The sequence below is a fragment of the Neocloeon triangulifer genome, unplaced genomic scaffold (assembly GCF_031216515.1).
Source record: "Neocloeon triangulifer isolate White Clay Creek 2 clone unplaced genomic scaffold, ASM3121651v1 ptg000008l, whole genome shotgun sequence".
NCBI classification, from domain to species: Eukaryota; Metazoa; Arthropoda; class Insecta; order Ephemeroptera; family Baetidae; genus Neocloeon; species Neocloeon triangulifer.
The window spans coordinates 431572-448690 of NW_026775550.1; the positions used below are offsets into that span (position 1 = coordinate 431572).

Sequence of the window (17119 nt, forward strand, 5' to 3'; positions counted from 1 at the left end):
CGGTTCTGTTCATTTTGGATTTTTTTAACGTAGATAATGTAATTAATTTTTAGCTTCACAGAATTAAAAAATTGGTGGAGAATTAACGTAATAAAATAGTTTTTATATTTTTAAAATACTTAAGATTTTTAATACATTTCCAAGGCATTATGCTAGTATGCTTTGTGCCTGCCTTTATAGGGCAAGCAAGTTTTTCATGCTCAAAAAACAAAATAAATCACTTACAACAGTGTTCAAAGGCATGCACTATCGACCCCACCGCAGTATTACAACATTTAAGACAGCAATGCGGAATCTCTTTTTGTTTGTGATTTTCTGCCACAATAAAATGATAAATAATTTATGCAACAATACATCCGAATACAATTTAATAAAGCGATTCTAGATATATTGAGCTTTATTAATATAATATTTTGTAATACAATAAAATATCTGATCTCAACTCGACTGGGAATTTTGTCATTAACATTTTAATAAATTTAGTCTCCAATGGTTATATTTTAAATTTATGACCTTTATATACTGCAAAAATCAGGACAGGGTTGCGAAGAACAAGGCAGTGGAATTGAAATCAAATCAAAACAGGACTCGTAGAAAAGATAGAAGGGTAAAATTTTTTGAAGCTATTTGTACGTTGATCGCAAGCGGCGTCTTGTCATCTGCATTTCATTTGCCTCAGGAATCTTGAAGTCAACTTGTTCGTCCACCTTTGACAGAATAATCAAATTAATTACAAGAAAACGATTTTACTCAGATTTTTACGTCATCATCAAAAGTCTTGCACAGCTTGCGCCTAGAAACACCCCTCCGTTTAGCAGACTTGGTAGCATTTTCAGTTGGCAGAGGAGAGTTTTCTTTCTCGACATCATCCAGAGTTGGTTTCTTCTTCCTGCCAGTGCTCTTGCTCCTGACTTCCTTAGAAACACTCGAACTTTCCATCTGAAAATTAATGGAAAATTTAAATCAATAAATTAATTAAAATAAAACTATAATTATACCTTGTTTTCAGAGGAACATGACAAAGTTAAAGAACGAACAGAGTTGCTCAACGAGACCATGGGTGTCTTAAATTCCTGGAACAATTAATTTAAATTACAATGCCAGAATTAAAAATTCCCAGCAGTCTTACTCTCTGTGGTGTGATGTTCTCAAACTTCTTGGGAGTCATTCCCATCAGCTGCTTTTGCAAGGCTTGCACTTCTCGTCGTTCCACGTCCAGTTGTTGGTTTTTGATTCGCAGATCTTCTTCACACTTGGCTACATGTTGATTTCTCCTTTCCTCCAGCTTCTTAAAGTCTTCAATCGACAACTCCAGCTGTTTCTTCAAAAGGGTGTTTTCCTTCTCCAGCTCTCTGCACTTGGTCGGCATCAATTGGAATTCTTTCTCAATGAAATTCCAAAGCTCCTCTTCATTGTGGCTTGCAAGGCTATCTCTGAAAAGTAACAGTCTTGATATTTGAAAACAGCCAAGGAACCTTTTTTTAATACCTGGCTGAAGGGTGATATTCGTTTACAATGAAATTGGTCAGTTGTTTATATTTGTCACAGTCGTGCTGCAGTTTACGTAATTTCTCTTCGAGTTTCAACCTGTTATCCCTGCTCTTTATCAGTCTCTCATCGGTAACGACCTTTTGATGTGACAGTTCCTTTATTTGCTTGAGCAGGTTCTTGACCTCTTTAAATTAATCACAAAGAAAAGTTTTTGTATTCACTTGTAATTATAAATTTTACCGCTTTGAAGAGCTAGCACTTCGGTTTGATAATTCACTTCAGCCAAACGGTTGGATTCAAGCGTAACATGGTGAACACTCTCTGCTTGTTCCAATTGAGCAATTACACCCTTAAGGCTTGAAATTTCTAAAATGAAAAAAGAAAGATTTACATTTTATGTACATATATAAATTATGCACATATACCTGAAGAATTGTCTTGTATTTTTTCTTGCAGTCTTTCAATCTCTTCATTCTTCATAGCCAAGTTAGATGATAGAGACTCAAAATCTTCTTTTGGCACAACTAAAATTAAACAAATTTAACAATTGAAATAATTAATAAATTTTTAGAAAAATTACCTTGATTCGCAAAGTCTTCCAGCTTTCTCTGAAAAAAATAGAACCATTTGTGAAAATAATTATGGGATTAAAATATTAATTAATACTACCTTGGCGTCTGCAAGCAGACCATTGTAGTGTCCCTCTTGCAAATCCATCCTTTTCTCCATCAGATCAATTAACTGGTTTTCTTTATTTTCCAGAGCTTTTTGGTGCGACGCTTTCATTTCCTGCATCATTTCGTCAAATCCGGCCTGCAGGTCATGTCTAATGTCTCTCTCTCTAACGTTTTGCTCGGATTTTAACAAAGACAGAGACTCTCGAAGCTTTTTGTTTTCCTCCAAAGCAGAAACTAATTTTGATTGGAGCTCCTCCTTAAGTTTCCTTTCCTCGTCTAGCTGCTCCTGAGTTACCAGCTGCAAAATAAAAAATTTAATTCATGCAAAAGAAAAAAACAAGCAGCATAAACATACAGATTTGTTGGAAGAATCGCCATCACTATCAGAAATTGAGGCTATCATAACACTGGCTTCTGCAACACTAGGGTTCACTGGCAATTTCTTCAGCACTGGCAAGGGCTTCGGCGGTTCTTTGAACAGAACAATTCGGGCCACACAAGAAAACTTAAGAACATTGTGAGTCTCTTCAAACAGATCTGGAGAGGTATCGATGTTGACTAATAAGCTTTTTGGTCCAGAAACACTGAGTAAAGGCTGAAGGATCATGGTCAACTTGCTTTCTCTATATGGCACAATCTGCAAAAAACAATTTAGTATACAGCTGTAGATTATTTTTTAAATTATTACTGGTATCTTTGAGCTTCCCAAATCACTCTGGCCCTTGAGTTTCAGCATCTCCATACATCTTCCGAGGACCAGGAGGGAAGAGTTGATGTTGCCAGTTTCCCTGGCCCTGGAGTTTGCTTTCAAAGTTCCTGCCTTATCAACACGCTCGGAACCTGCAAGATCTACGAAGAAGAATGTGGAAACGTGGAAGTCCTCAACGTCTGCAGCCGGTGACAAACAGCCAGCTGGAGTAGGCGCTGCTGATCGATCAACACGTAACAGCCGAACTCGAAGAATGCAGTGTGAGCGACTGCTGGAGATGTTGAGCAAAGTGGCCATTGTGGTGCGCTGACTGTCTCCGAACTTCAGCACTGCATTTGCCTCCTCAAGAGAAGTGACATGGACTTCGATGTTGTCTGCAACGAAAGATTTATAGTAATGCACAGCTTTGTTAAAATAAAATCTAAATTTATTTTGTCTTGAAAGGTTATCAAACACACCTTGGGGGCAAAAGTTTCCAGCACCATCCATTGTCAGCTTCACAAATGTCTTAGTACTTTGTTTCAAAGGAGCCAACAAGTCGTACACATGTTCATTATACACCTCAAGCATTGAAATCCAAAGAGAACACCTTGAGTCAGTTTTAAAAACCTGTGGCAGCTGACCAGCTGGGCTTGATCCTATGCCGAAAAAAGAAATATGCCGGAGACGTACTAAAAAAATGTGAAAATTTTTACCCAATGATCCTGGTGCTTCACAAAACGTAGAGCTCAACGCAGGAGCAAATGAAATTGAGAATTTATCAGTGGATGGAGGAATGTGCTAAAAATTGTAATTATTATTTATAATCAACCAAACTTCAACACCTTATTTTTATAACATACTGTGATGGGGCTTGCGCTGAGCAGAATGTTCGCCTTGATACTATCACTTTGCAATCTCTCTTGTGCATTCCTGATCTGAGCTTGCTTGAAATTGATAGGGCAAATTCTTGGGTTGTCATCGATTGCAGACCCAATGCTGTCGAAGATGTGAGACATGGCTCGTGGAACAAGGCCAGGCTCACGAGTTGTACCTAAAATGTGATTTTTTTTTACGAAACGCATATTATTTTTAAGACTTTTATGTACCTTTGACTGAGTATGTTTTGCCTGCGTTTGTAGTGCCATAAGCAAACATCAAGCAGTCTTTTCCATTCAAGAATTGGTCAACCAAGCCTTTAGCCGTGTTCTCAAAAATTTCCGACTGACTGCATTTATCACTGAAAATTTTTGAAAATCTAAAGATCTCTGGGCCTCGGGTATTGCTTGTGACTTTAAGCTTCATATCATCCTCGACCAAGTATGCCTTAACAACAAAAAAATGAGTAAATGTTGTAAGAGTGTAAAAGTTTAAAACATACAGCACTGGCTTCTGCTTTGTTGCACGGTTTGATGCGCAGACAAACGTGCAGTTTGCTGCTTGTTCCTGCTTCTGCGGTAGTCATCCTAAAAGTTTTCGTTTTGTCAGCTAAAATAAAAACTATATTTAGTGGAGGAAACAAGATAATGTGGCTGCGGTGCGCGTTTTTCATGTGTCGCAAAGAGGCAGTAACAAAATTAAGTTTATCTAGACTTCAACTACTTACTTTTACATCGTTCGAGCAAGAGCTTGAAGAAAAAGATTTAGTTTGTCAAATTAGATTGAAATTACACAGCAACTGAACGAATTTTATGCTTAAAACAGTCAAATTTCGCCACAGCGTGTCAGTCAAGTAGAAACAATGCCGATCAGTTGATAAATTCGAATTTGGCGCTCTCAATTTAAATCGCTCGCATGTACCAATCAGAAGCCGGTGTTATGTTTTGTCGAATTCCAGGTGGGCGTGTCATGTTGACGTCACTGGGAGTTAATTTACGAGAAAACTCAAAGACATCTGATTGATAAGAGTCGGTCGCTATCCCGCAGGTTCCGTCGCTGTGTTTTCGCATGTTCGGTGCTCCGTGACAGCTCGATGAGTCCTGGCAACGAAGCGGCTCGGCTCAGTTTGACTCACACTTTTGCGATCTCATCTTTAGGGAAGAAAATTGAACGTTTTTGAGGGCTGAGTTCCAAAAATTCCAAAATGGCCGATCACCATGGAAATTCGTCCAGCAATCACATCAGTCAGGGTAAATATTTTGATAATTTTCCATGCAAGATCCATTCAAGGGGGATCTTCAACAACTTTTCTTTAAACGTCTACAATTTTATAAAGTATTAACATCAAATTCTCCGCGTGAAATGTTTGCTGAACTCCAGCTAGCGATTCGTAAACAATTAATTTTGGTCGTGTTTTCCTGGTCATGTTTTTATTTAAATTCGCTTTTTCCTCGATGACAGCACCACGGTATTAGCGAAATAAGACTGACTGTTTTTATTTCTTCCAGTGGACCGCGGCAGGCTGAGATTGTCTTTCGACTTCCAAGCTAATAGCACTCCTCCTGGCCAAACCATCCAAATTGCTCCGCAGATAACCACAATACCGCAGCCTATCATGTAAGAAGTTGTGCCTGATTTATCATCAGTTTATCACCTCTCTCTCTCTCTCTCTTTTCAACCAAATCGATATTATTGTTTCTTTGTGACGTGGCCATTCAATAATTTATTTGCACCAGCAGAGCACATCCTTTTTATTACATTATCTCATTTATATAATTATTGGCTATTATTTAAAAAAAAAAAATCCATTCTAAGCATGCCAGTGACGGTGTTGGGCGAGCCACTTATTTATTAATTGTCTCGGCGCTGTAGTGCTTGTTGCGAACACGTAGTCTCGAATTTGGGGCTTTTTCTGTTAAGCGTGGTTGTTTGTCTCTCTGTATGCACAGGGAAGGCAGGGCATCGTCGGCTGCTGCTGCTAGACCAAACCTTCCCTTACTTAAGTCCCCAGAGGAGGGCAGAGCTGTCAAAGCAAGGCAGAGAGCAAGGCCCTTCCACCAGACTGAATTCGTACCTGAAAAGGCTCGGTGAGTTTCAAGCACGCTAGCTTTGCCCGCTCTCTCGCACAGACTGCTCTTTTTTTTCCTGCATCCCCTAAAAATTTAATGCTCCTCTTTGAATTTCCCGAGGCTGCACCACGGTGTGTATTGGCATTCTCAACACCTCTGTTTTTCTGTGTTGCACGTTTAGATTTTTTGATTTAAATATATTGTCCGTGGAATTCTTAAAATTTACATCTTTTCCAGGGAGAGATTCCGGATTTGCCAGAGCATCCACTCAACCGGCACTTTGCAGCTTTCCCCTGATCTTGTAATTAACCATTGAGAATTTTACATTTCTGAAATATTCTCAGTTATTTATTTTTATTTTTCAATTATATACTAAGTCAAATTGGTCTCAGGTGTACGATTTCACATCTGATGACTTGCAAGACATGGGTGAAATTGGCCGAGGTGCTTTCGGAACAGTCAATAAGATGGTGCACCTTAAAAGTAACACAGTCATGGCTGTGAAAAGAATCCGCTCCACTGTTGACGAGAAGGACCAGAAGCAGTTGCTGATGGACTTGGACGTTGTCATGAAGACGAGGTGTCCGTACATTGTGCAGTTTTACGGTGCACTTTTTAAAGAGGTGAGATTTTTCTCTTTTTTTTTGTAATTTTTTCTGAAACCTTTCAATGTTACAGGGTGATTGCTGGATTTGTATGGAACTGATGGATGCGTCGTTGGACAAGTTTTACAAATTCATTTTTGAGAGGCTCAATCAGCAAATTCCTGAGGAAATTTTAGGAAAAATAACGGTTGCTGTAAGTTTAAAATGCGTTTTACCTGCGAAATTTAATCTTATTTTTCTCTGCAGACTGTGAATGCGCTCAATTACTTAAAAGAAGAGCTGAAAATCATCCACCGTGATGTCAAACCGAGCAACATTCTTCTCGACAGGCGGGGAAACATCAAGTTGTGTGACTTTGGAATATCTGGTCAGCTTGTTGACTCAATCGCAAGAACGAGGGATGCTGGCTGCAGGCCGTACATGGCTGTGAGTGAATTTTGAAATATTATTAAGCTATTATTGACCTTCTGTCCCCTACAGCCAGAAAGAATTGACCCTCAGAGGGCAAGGGGCTATGACGTAAGGTCGGACGTCTGGTCATTAGGAATAACTTTGATGGAGGTGGCAACAGGACGCTTCCCCTATCCCAAGTGGAACACAGTTTTTGAACAGTTACAACAGGTTGTCCAAGGAGACGCTCCTAAGCTATCCGCCAACGAAAATGGAAACTCCTTCTCGGATGAATTTGTTTCGTTTGTTAACACTTGGTATTATAATCAGTATATTCATGATTGAATTTTATTTATAATTGGTTTTTATCTTTCAGTCTCATTAAGGACGAAACTCAAAGACCGAAATACAATAAACTCCTAGAGCATCCTTTCCTCCGGCAGAGCGATGCATCTAACGTCGATGTGGCTGTGTATGTCAACGGAGTAATTGAGAAAATGGCAAACAACATCAGGCCTTCATTTGATGATCCCTCGTACTAATTATAAAACTTATAAAAGAAAACTCCTCGCGCCTCCAGTCCTAGAGGAGATGCACCAATCTATTAGTATTATTGTTGAATTATGCATTCTGTATTTAAATAGATTTTTTATTTTCAATTTGCCTGTTGGAATTTTTAGATGAACTAAAGCAGCTGCTATCACTGTTAATTTCCGTTGTTTTTATCACTCAAATTTTTTATCGGGAGTTATTGCAACTTATCCTTGACTCAAAACTTATTATTTTTTTTGCCATTTAATTCATTTTAATGTGTTGTTGTTAACCAAGCCTTAAACGCAAATGTATGTTAATCACGCTCTTTCAAACTGCAAGTGGTAAGCATAGATGATTTAAGAATCAATGCTTCTCTTAGCTCCACAAGGTCTCGCAATAATGCAACAAGAATTGTAAATTAGCCAGCATGACAGGATCATGTTTGCCAGCAGGGACCTGAGTTATTCTAAAGGCCGCCCAACTGGAATTGTACTTTGTCAGGGCACTGCCTGCTATACAATAAGTGAAAAATAACTTGTTTTGAGGAGAAAAACAATAAATTGAAATATTGTATCTGAATAAAAGCACCGTCTTGTGATTTATAAACAAAAACCAATGCACATTACAATTTTCTTCATGTTTTATTGTTTGTATAATCTATATTTACACTTCTTACTTATTAAATTTTGTGCAGCTTGAGGCAAGGCCCAATCATCAGATTACAGATGAGAAAAATTATTCTGCCTCGAGCCCAGGGGAGGGCGCGTAAAGAATACAAAATTAAAATCGAACAGTCAGTCAGTAAAACTGTACCTGGGGCACTAAAGTTAGATCAGTGTATCAATTAATAACAAAAAAATAATACATCTATGCATGACCAGATATTTTATAAATAATATAAATGACGCATCTATCAAAGATGCAGACCAACATGCTTGCAAATTTGTTTGACAGTCCTTGTCAGTCTTCTATCACAAAAATGATAAAACACGCGTGTAAGCACCATCTCTGCAGCCAGCCGGGACGGAGTTGCTAGCGGTCCACTCTTTTAACTCTTTCCGTGATGCGAGTTGGTTTTCTGAGCTTTCTTTTTCCTTTGGGCTAGCATGTCGTAGAACGGATTATGGCTGATGCTTTGCCTATATAAATAAAACAAAAATGGTTCTTTCAACTTTTCCAAGACAAATCTCCAACAAACGTACCTAACGCATTTGATCCAATCGTCTTTTTCCTCTTCAGTTGCGGCAGACATACGGTAAACAGTGTGCTTGCCTGATGAAATAAAATAAAAAATCTAAATTTAAATGACGGGTCTTCAAAATACCTTCAACGACTTTTCCCTCTGAATCTGTTTTGCAGGCCTTGATAAATTCAGTGCCCGAGGCGTGCAGCTCAAAACAGTGCGGCTTCTGACGGTCCTGCGCCTCTCGAACTTGAATGTTCTCCAAGGGAATGATTCCCCTTGGTTCCTTGTCTGTCGTGTATTCAAAGTAGTAGAGGCAGTTGTCATTGAGGATGAACCAACGCCTCTTCCAGCTCTTGATGCGGCCACCCTGCTTCCAGAGCCAGCCCTCTTTGTCAGGGTTGAAGAAGGTGTGCATCAAGTCGTTACCGTCGTCCTCAGGAATTTTGAATGGTTCAGTTTTGATACTCTCATAAAGACTCTGAAAACAATGCGAATTGATTGATCGCAACAAATAATATGAAATCTAGGAAAACAAACCTCTAAAAGTTCACGAGGTAGATCGCCACCATTGTTGATTCCCCTATTCATATTAATAAACTGCTCTACTGAGGGTTTTTCTTTGACACTGGGGTTGTGAAGACTTGTATTGAGCATGATGATAGCAAACGAAAGAACATAACATGTATCTGTTGAAGAAAATTTATAACTACATTATTTTTAATCAGAACAACTGACATTACCTGTATTCGTAAAAATGTCAGGATTATGTTTACAATAATGCTGCGCAAAACACTCCATCATGCGGTCAATCTTTTGAGCTTCTCCAGGAAGACGGAAACTCCACAAAAATTGCCTATCAAAGATGGAGAAAATAAATATCTGACGGGCTTTTACTTTTTTACAAGCATCATACCTTAGCGCCTGCACAAGGATAAGATCAGAAAAATCGTGCAGAGCCACAAATGCACGGAGAACGGCTTCGTTGAATTCACTGCGCTCTCCCAGGTAATCTCCAATGGCAGTCTTGTTGAGGCCTTCGCCTTTGTACAGGAATTGGGCGACGCTCTCTGCAGTTCCCTGAACCAGGCCGTGTTGAATTAGGAACTCGAGTCCCTTCTTTGGGTCCATGTTGAACTTCTTTCTGCCCATGGACATTTGCTTGTTGTACGTGTTATTTTTGCTGGAAGCAAGGACATGAAATTGGATTCCGGTGAAAATACTGAAAAATATACCTCTCGTCCGCCGATTCCATCTGCTCCATCTCGGAGACCACCTCGCCGAGCTCATCTTTGAGTTGCTGAAAAGATGCCAAATCAAAGTTGACAGTGCAGAAAATAAAAATATCGAAACTTAAGCTAAGTTAGTGCATGCGTTTAGAGTGATTGGCCCAAAAGGAAAAAAAGAACAATAAATTTATTGGAAAAAACACGAGGATTAGTGCTTGAGAAAGTAAAAAGATGAAAAACAAACTACTGAGATTGTGATGAGCTCTCAACTATAATTTTAAGAGTGGGTGGCATCAATCACCAAAGGAATAGGAGTGAACTGGAGTGCGTTACAATCGTCATTCCCATCAACCAACAAAATTACGCTAAAACATAAATATTTTTACACTTTTTGTTCAAAAATAATAACTTTTAAATTTTTATTAAGTACAAATATGTGCAGGAAAACACACAGAAAATCAGACAAATAATTTCCAATCAAAAAGAAACAGAAGTACCAAAAATTAAAAAAAAATCCAGCAAATTTGGAGAGTTGGAATTAAGATGGGAGGTCATCCTTGTTTGGGTGTATAAATTTTTGTATCTCAACACAAGCCAATCAGCTATCAAACTTGCTCACTTCAAAGTTAAATAAAGTTTTAAATCAGCTACGTTAGAAATAAATTCCTATTGATTTTGTTAAAAATAATTTGTTCAATTTAAAATATCAACCACAAGCTTGATTAAGTTACAATTTTGTAAAACGTATAAAAAAGAATTGTGGTTTTTTATTGGAAAATTTTCTCGGCCGTATCTACAAATTTTATCAAAACTTTAAAAATAAAAAATTACTAAAAAAAGGTTGCAAGGGTGATTAGTTTGAAGCTGGCTGGAGTGGGTCGGTTTTGCACGCACGCGGGAAGCGATAGAGGGAGGACGTGGGCTTGAGGTGCATGACTGTGTACCGAGACATCCAGGGTGGAGTGATGGGTGCGGGAGAATTGCAGGGTGCGCAACCAGCGCGGCACATGGTGGTGCCCGGGGCGGTCGTCGGGTGCGGGCTCGGCGGTGCTGTCCTCTCGAATGCTTCCCTGCAGGGGCGGCCGGCGCTTCTTGCGATCCCTCCGCAGGGAATTGAACCAGCTCATGAGGAGGCCACCCGCACAAGCGCGCTCAAGCACTACACCCTTTGAAAGCACACCGCCAATTTCTGGCCGACTGCAGTCACAGAGTTTTTTTTTCTCTCTCTCGTTCTGTTGCTTTCGTTTGTATTAAATACTAATTCAGGTCGGGCGGGTCAGTCCCCATGCTCAAGATGAGACACAGTCAGTGATGAGAAAGCCACCAACCAATAAAAATTAAAACCAATTACTAATAACCAAGAGGAGGAGGAGGAGGCGAGTGTCAGAAACGAAAATTAACAAAAATATATTATTGTATAATATAAAAAAAAACTCGATGCCTGAGTCCGGTGAGTGTCGAGGGACGTGAAATATGAATTAACTAAAAAGTGACCACATCACCCTGGGCACTACGCTTAGGCGGGTCCACCGTCAATTGTCCGAAAGTTTCATTCAAATAATTCTTTGCTTGTAAATTGAAATTTCCAAAACTCAGGAGCCATGATTGAAACACGTAAAAGGCGATAAGTCAAAAGTTAATAATCTAATTATTTCCCTTTTCAAGTGATTTCTTTGGGTTTTGAATTCTCAAAAAATATATCTTTTTCCTTTGATCAGATAAACATGGTAATCTTTTTACAAAAGAAAAAGAAAAAAAATAAAGCGTTGCTATTATTCAACTTTCATTAATAATAAAAGTCTAACTGTAATCAAAGGAAGAAGTTTTGGCTCAATCCTTGTTTAATTAAATGTATAGATTCTCTCTTTTCGGACAAGTGATGGGTCCCCGCTTTGGACAATCACGGGCTATGCAATGAATACCTTACCTGGATCTCAAGCATGAGCTCCATTTTGCGCTTGCGAATCTCCAGCAACATCTTTTGCTGCTCGTCGCTGAGGTCTGCAACAACAAAACATTGCACAATTAGCGTGGCAATCATTGCGGCTTCGAGTCTTACAAATCTGAACAATAAGATGCGCGCGTAAGGCTGCGGTTCGCACGTCCTCTTTCCCCAACCCTTTCTTTCTACGCCGTCTTCAATATGCAGACGCGTTTACTAAAATGTAAAGTGCGTGAAAGCCAGAGCAGTTTTCGCCCAAACACCCAATGGCTTATCTCTAATCTCTCGCACGCAGCTGCGCATTCGTAGTTGGAACGACAAAAGCCTCTTTGATCTAGGCTAACAATAAACAACGGTTGTTAAAGAAAAGTGAGATAACATAAATAATTTTACAAAAAATTGAAGTTACAAAACTGTCGATCTAGTTTTTAATTAATAGACACATTTAATTTAATTCAAGATATAAATCAAGGCAATAATACAACATTTTCAGTCATCCCTAAATTCTATCAATTTTTTTATTGAATTAAAATTAATTGAAAATAATAATTATAATTTTATATCCATGACTCCTTAAGGTTTTTCAAAACAAAGGTGGTTGTAAAAAGTAATTAACGTATAATGTTACACATTAAATTTTAATAATATTTGATGATTGTGCAAATTAATTTTCAAAATTTAAAAACTATTTAAAAAAAACTTCAGCTTTAAAATACATTTATTAATATATTTTTTATTACACTAATAATTTGTTCAATCGAAATAATTATAAAAAACGTTTCTTTTAAAGTAATTTTTCTTAATAAAATATACAATCTTATGTTTTAGAGAATTCGTAAAAGTGTTTCAATCCAAAACAATTTTAATCTCATCAATGTGGTGTAATTTGTCCGCTTAGAAAGTTGAACGAACGGTGATGGTCAAATATTTGAACAAATTCCATGGCACACCGTCGTGTCATTCACTCGAAAAATGATGGGAACGAACTCGACCGTGGCGAGGCACATTGAGAGTGAAACGAATATGGATCGGAAGTGGCGGTCTGTATTTTCCCAGCAGCAGAAGGACAGACCCTGCCAACTGACTAATCCCCTCATGGAAAAGTGAATGAGACGTTTCAGACGACCTTTCTTTCTTTCATTTGATCCACGAGGAAAAAAACTCTCAGAGAGGAAAACGCGCGCGATAACAACGAGCGCGCGTATCAATTCCGTTTCCTTTCGCAGTGACATTCACACAATCTCGTTGCATTTCATTAGCTTCCTCCGCATGATTGTCGCAAAAAATAAATAAACGCGCTCAGCATGAATCAGCCTCTGCGCGTTTATCTCCTCCGAGGCTAAACAACGAGTCAGTGCGTCACTATCATTTTGATGCGAGATTACGGCGGCCGAAATGGGGCATGTTCTTGCTTGGCAAGAAAGCAGAGCACAATTGAATTGTAATTACACAATTTCACTTTCTTCGTACGCTCTCCCCTTTGATTATCTATAAATTTATGCGGTAATTGCGGGTAATTGTGTACAGATTGATAATAATTTTTTTTGTTAGGAAAAACTCTTTTTTAGGAAAAATCAGCAAAAAATGTGATAAAAATAAAAAATATTTTGGATATAATTAATAAAGATTACTTTTCGCTTATTAAGCAGTAAATATTTCATGATATTTCTTTTTATTTAAAAAATTAATTAATAATTAATATATTTAAGAAAAAGATTTTAATTTAAACGATTTAAACATAAATCAATTTTTGAATAATTTGCAATTAAATAATTTTCAATGAAATCTGGAAATTTCCTGTAATACGAGAGATTAAATTTCTAGTTAATCAATATAAAACTCTCAAGATAAAATTACTACGCAACAATTTGCGTTATCGGCCGGCGATGAAAAACGGCCATTCATCATTACCATTAAAGCACACAACAAACAGCCGTTGTTTCCGACACGGCCTGGTGAATTTTGATGCAGAGCAATTTTTCTAATTTTAGTTCCAGCTGCAAACAAGAGAAGAAGGGTGTTCGCCAACCGGCGTTCCGAGTAACCAGAGCTAATTTAGCGCCTGCAATCGGTCTGCATCTGGCAATTAAGCGAAAAGCTGCAGACACCCTTAATGCTCGTCGGGCGTATTAAGTGATTAAGTCAGACGGGGCCGTGCGACATCAGGGCAAATTAAGAAGTAATGAGAGAGAAGGAATTCAGGGGGGTTGTGTGGAAGTAAATTGAACTTATTTCCATAGGAATTTATTAAATTCCTTCTGCATAAATAAAAAGTTGTAAATTAAAGGTATTTTATTTGCCATCAATATAATCGAAATGTAATTAAGAAGTTATTAGCAAATCTAAAAATCGCTGCACTCCAAAAGTTTTTTTTTTACAATAAATAGAATAATTTAATTAAAGGTTAAAATTTTAGTAAGAAAAAAGTTCTTTTAAGTATAAATTTCCTTAATAATATTATAGTAAAATGAATATTAATAATTTGATAACATAATTTTATTTAATCCTTAAAATTTACGATCACTCTGAATTTCAAATGGAAATTTTTCTTCAAATTATTTAAATAATAATCTGCTTGAAGCATTCAAAAAGTGTCAATCAGCAACAGAAGTTTACATAAAAAGCCTAGAAAAAATATGACTCAATTAAAAAATATCCAAGAAAGCAAAAAAATCTAAAAAAAGTCTCAAAAGGTTTTATTTAAATAAGAAAGAAACAATGTCAGAATGAGTTTGGGAGCAAAATAAAGAAAAATTTGAGCATTTTATAAATTGCAAAGAGACAAAATTACCATCGTATTATTCATATAAATATTTCTCAAATGTCCGTGCAGTTTTTATGATAAAGCTTCACGCAATTACATTTTCCAACATCCTGCTCTGTCGTGAATCATGACTCATTTTAATTACAAATTGCCAGCAGGTCAAAAAACGAAAAAAAAAAAAACAAGCACGCTGGGAATAAAACGATTTTATCACTGCGGGCGTGAGTCACAATCAACACACGTGCGAACTGTGTAATTTGGGATTAAATTTCCCCCTCAAAAGTTTCAAAGTTGTCAAGAAAGTTTCACCTGAGGGCTCGTCTTTGTTGTGATGAGACAGGGCGATATTATTCTGTCAACATTTGTGAGGATTTCTATTTTTCGGGGATGGGCGCCGATGAAGCGCTTATTATTTTCATAACCGTATCCCTGCCGAGAGTATTATTTACTCAAATTGTCACTTCGCAGAAACCGTGACGTCACGCCCTGGGCAAATAGGCGACGCACTTCCATCAAATTTGGACAAGAAAATTAAAGAAGACGCCGACTGTTCTCTGTCAATTCCGCTTCCCTGTGCCTCATTTGGGCCGTCGATCCTAATTTGCTTCTCCGAAAACGTTTATCTCGCTGCGATTTTGTTTTGACGCTGAGACGACGCGAACAGAATATTAAATTACTTTTTTGTTGAGTAATTTAATATTCAATTCTAGTGGAGAAATAAAAAGGAATCTCTGCGCTCAAAAATTTCAATAATACTGAAGTTTTAATCCATGATTTGCTTATTAATTAATTTAATTAATAAGCCGAAGAGAAACAGAAGGAATTTCGGTATTTTGCAAGTTGAAAAAAGATTGCTTTTAAATTAGATTAAAGATAAAATGAAGGAAAAAATTTAAAGTTTTGAAATTCCACATCCGGATGATTGGTTAAGAAAACGTCCAGAACTCTTCGGTTGCAAGATTTGTGTCAGAATGGTGTCACATCCTCATAGTTTTAAAATTTTTGCACTCGAACAAAATTTGCTGTTATTTGTTAACATTAAATATAATTAAAAAAGGCGAATTAATTGTAAATATTTAATTGAAAAATCCATGTTAAAGACTAAAATAATAAAATGTTGGACATTATATAATTTGGGAACAATTAAAAGAATAATTTATTTTCATTCCTGAAAATTCTGAAAATTTTGTAGTTCTAAAAATGTAAAATTTATGTAAAAAGAGAATTATTATGAAATTGGTTCTCAAGAAAGAATCTGATTTAATCAGTTTTTAGGTTGAATAAAAGAAAAATTTATATTTCAATGTAAAATGTGAACTTTTGGCAACATATTAAATGTAATTTTCTAAAAAAAAAAAAAAAATAACGATACAAATAGCAACATCAAGATGAATAAAATTAATGCAAGCCAGTTTTAGTAAGCAAATTGTAAGATGTTAAATGGGTTTGCTTGTTTCATTCAATTAAAATGACGAGTTCATTTAAAAAATGATAATTTATTCCTAAATTACAAATTTAGAACTTTTAATAGAAAAAATTGTATATTAATAATTAAGGTGATTGCAAATCACCCAAAATGAAGAACCAATTATATATCATTGAAATTATTATCAACTTTTTTTAATAACAATAATTTTTGTTTAAAGCGAGTGACACTGAGGATGCGAAAACTGCGCGAATGCAAAGATTGAGACTTTTAGAGGTCGCACGCGAAGCAAAACTTAATTCGCGAGACGGACCACTTAATAAAATTCTTTCGGCGGATTTTTAACAGTTAGGCGAACGATTCGCCGCTCACGCACGCAGTATTAAAAAAAAAACAACACCCAAGAGTACCCGACGGACTTCTGCAATGGATCGAACGCGTTGTGTAATTAATTAACTCACAACAGGTTTGGGCAAGCGAGTCTCTTTACTCGTCCTCAAGCCTTACAAAATAATCCAAACGGATCGAGGATCGGACACTCGAGTGCGTACACAGGACACGACTGATTTGCATGCGTGTGTTGGTGCAATGAAAGAGAGGCAGAAAATTGAGATGGCAATTGAATGCTAATCAGCAAACGCAGGGGCAGCAGTCGCTGACCGCCACTTCCTCGAATCAATGCCCTGCCCGAATGTCCGAAATTATTAATATTTCAAATTGGCGTTGCCCCTCGCCAAATTCGGACGAATTTCTTCCTCCTCGGGCGAGTGAGATAATTCCTGGGCGGGATGAACATATTCGCGGCGATAACTGTTCCGCGACCGAGATTGTTTTCGTCACGGAAACTCGTTAGATGCTCACCTGAGATGTTGAAAGTGTCCGAGGTGTTCATCTTTTTGCTGGCTAAAGCGTCATTGTAGTCCTTCCACATTGAATTGTACGCGAATACGAATCGCAAAGCCCGTCAGATCAGAGTTTACCTGCGACCATCAACAACAAATCGCTGCTGCTGCTCGCGACCACCTTTGTCTTCTTTCAGTTATTTTTCTTGCAGCAGCCGTGCATCCCCACCCCTCTCGGCCCGCATTCCAATTTGGCGACCCTTGAGCCACCTGCCGGCGAAGTCTGAACTTGCTGTAAATGCCCAGGGATCCGGCCCTCATTGGTCGGCTTCAGTCGTAATCCGCGTTGTGATTGGTCCGTCGAGCACCAAAGCACTGCAACCACCTGAACCACAGCGTG

The 17119-nt window shown here is 37.7% G+C and overlaps 3 protein-coding genes across 6 annotated transcripts; 1 reads left to right on the forward strand and 2 right to left on the reverse strand.

The window, feature by feature from the left end:
* Nucleotides 1–119: 119 nt before the first annotated feature.
* On the reverse strand, nucleotides 120–4624 carry LOC132194912 (kinesin-like protein subito). Its single transcript, XM_059616504.1, has 17 exons — nucleotides 4463–4624; nucleotides 4238–4344; nucleotides 3966–4182; nucleotides 3720–3910; nucleotides 3573–3657; nucleotides 3336–3515; nucleotides 2857–3251; nucleotides 2524–2805; nucleotides 2161–2466; nucleotides 2072–2099; nucleotides 1917–2015; nucleotides 1732–1857; nucleotides 1489–1675; nucleotides 1130–1433; nucleotides 999–1073; nucleotides 763–939; nucleotides 120–707 (listed from the first exon to the last, which is right to left on the reverse strand). The coding sequence occupies exons 2-17, from the start codon at nucleotides 4319–4321 to the stop codon at nucleotides 624–626; spliced, it is 2820 nt and encodes a 939-aa protein (XP_059472487.1). The 5' UTR covers nucleotides 4322–4344; nucleotides 4463–4624; the 3' UTR covers nucleotides 120–623.
* Nucleotides 4625–4724: 100 nt separating this feature from the next.
* Nucleotides 4725–7928, forward strand: LOC132194916 (dual specificity mitogen-activated protein kinase kinase 4). Of its 2 annotated transcripts, XM_059616510.1 has the most exons (9): nucleotides 4725–4985; nucleotides 5244–5352; nucleotides 5685–5822; nucleotides 6042–6105; nucleotides 6197–6427; nucleotides 6483–6602; nucleotides 6656–6835; nucleotides 6890–7116; nucleotides 7176–7928. In XM_059616510.1, exons 1-9 carry the CDS (start codon nucleotides 4940–4942, stop codon nucleotides 7339–7341), a joined length of 1281 nt encoding a protein of 426 aa, XP_059472493.1. In that variant the 5' UTR covers nucleotides 4725–4939; the 3' UTR covers nucleotides 7342–7928. The 2 variants fall into 2 exon arrangements, with proteins under 2 accessions (XP_059472493.1, XP_059472494.1); XM_059616511.1 differs by lacking the exon at nucleotides 5685–5822.
* Nucleotides 7929–7954: 26 nt separating this feature from the next.
* LOC132194917 (cytohesin-1) lies at nucleotides 7955–16946 on the reverse strand. 3 transcript variants are annotated; one of them, XM_059616513.1, is made up of 9 exons: nucleotides 16739–16946; nucleotides 11673–11746; nucleotides 9752–9816; nucleotides 9433–9699; nucleotides 9260–9372; nucleotides 9057–9205; nucleotides 8658–8997; nucleotides 8536–8605; nucleotides 7955–8472 (listed from the first exon to the last, which is right to left on the reverse strand). In XM_059616513.1, the coding sequence occupies exons 1-9, from the start codon at nucleotides 16806–16808 to the stop codon at nucleotides 8382–8384; spliced, it is 1239 nt and encodes a 412-aa protein (XP_059472496.1). In that variant the 5' UTR covers nucleotides 16809–16946; the 3' UTR covers nucleotides 7955–8381. The 3 variants fall into 3 exon arrangements, with proteins under 3 accessions (XP_059472496.1, XP_059472498.1, XP_059472495.1); XM_059616515.1 differs by lacking the exon at nucleotides 16739–16946 and adding an exon at nucleotides 11805–11950; XM_059616512.1 differs by lacking the exons at nucleotides 11673–11746; nucleotides 16739–16946 and adding an exon at nucleotides 10690–11067.
* Between the last annotated feature and the right edge of the window lie 173 nt (nucleotides 16947–17119).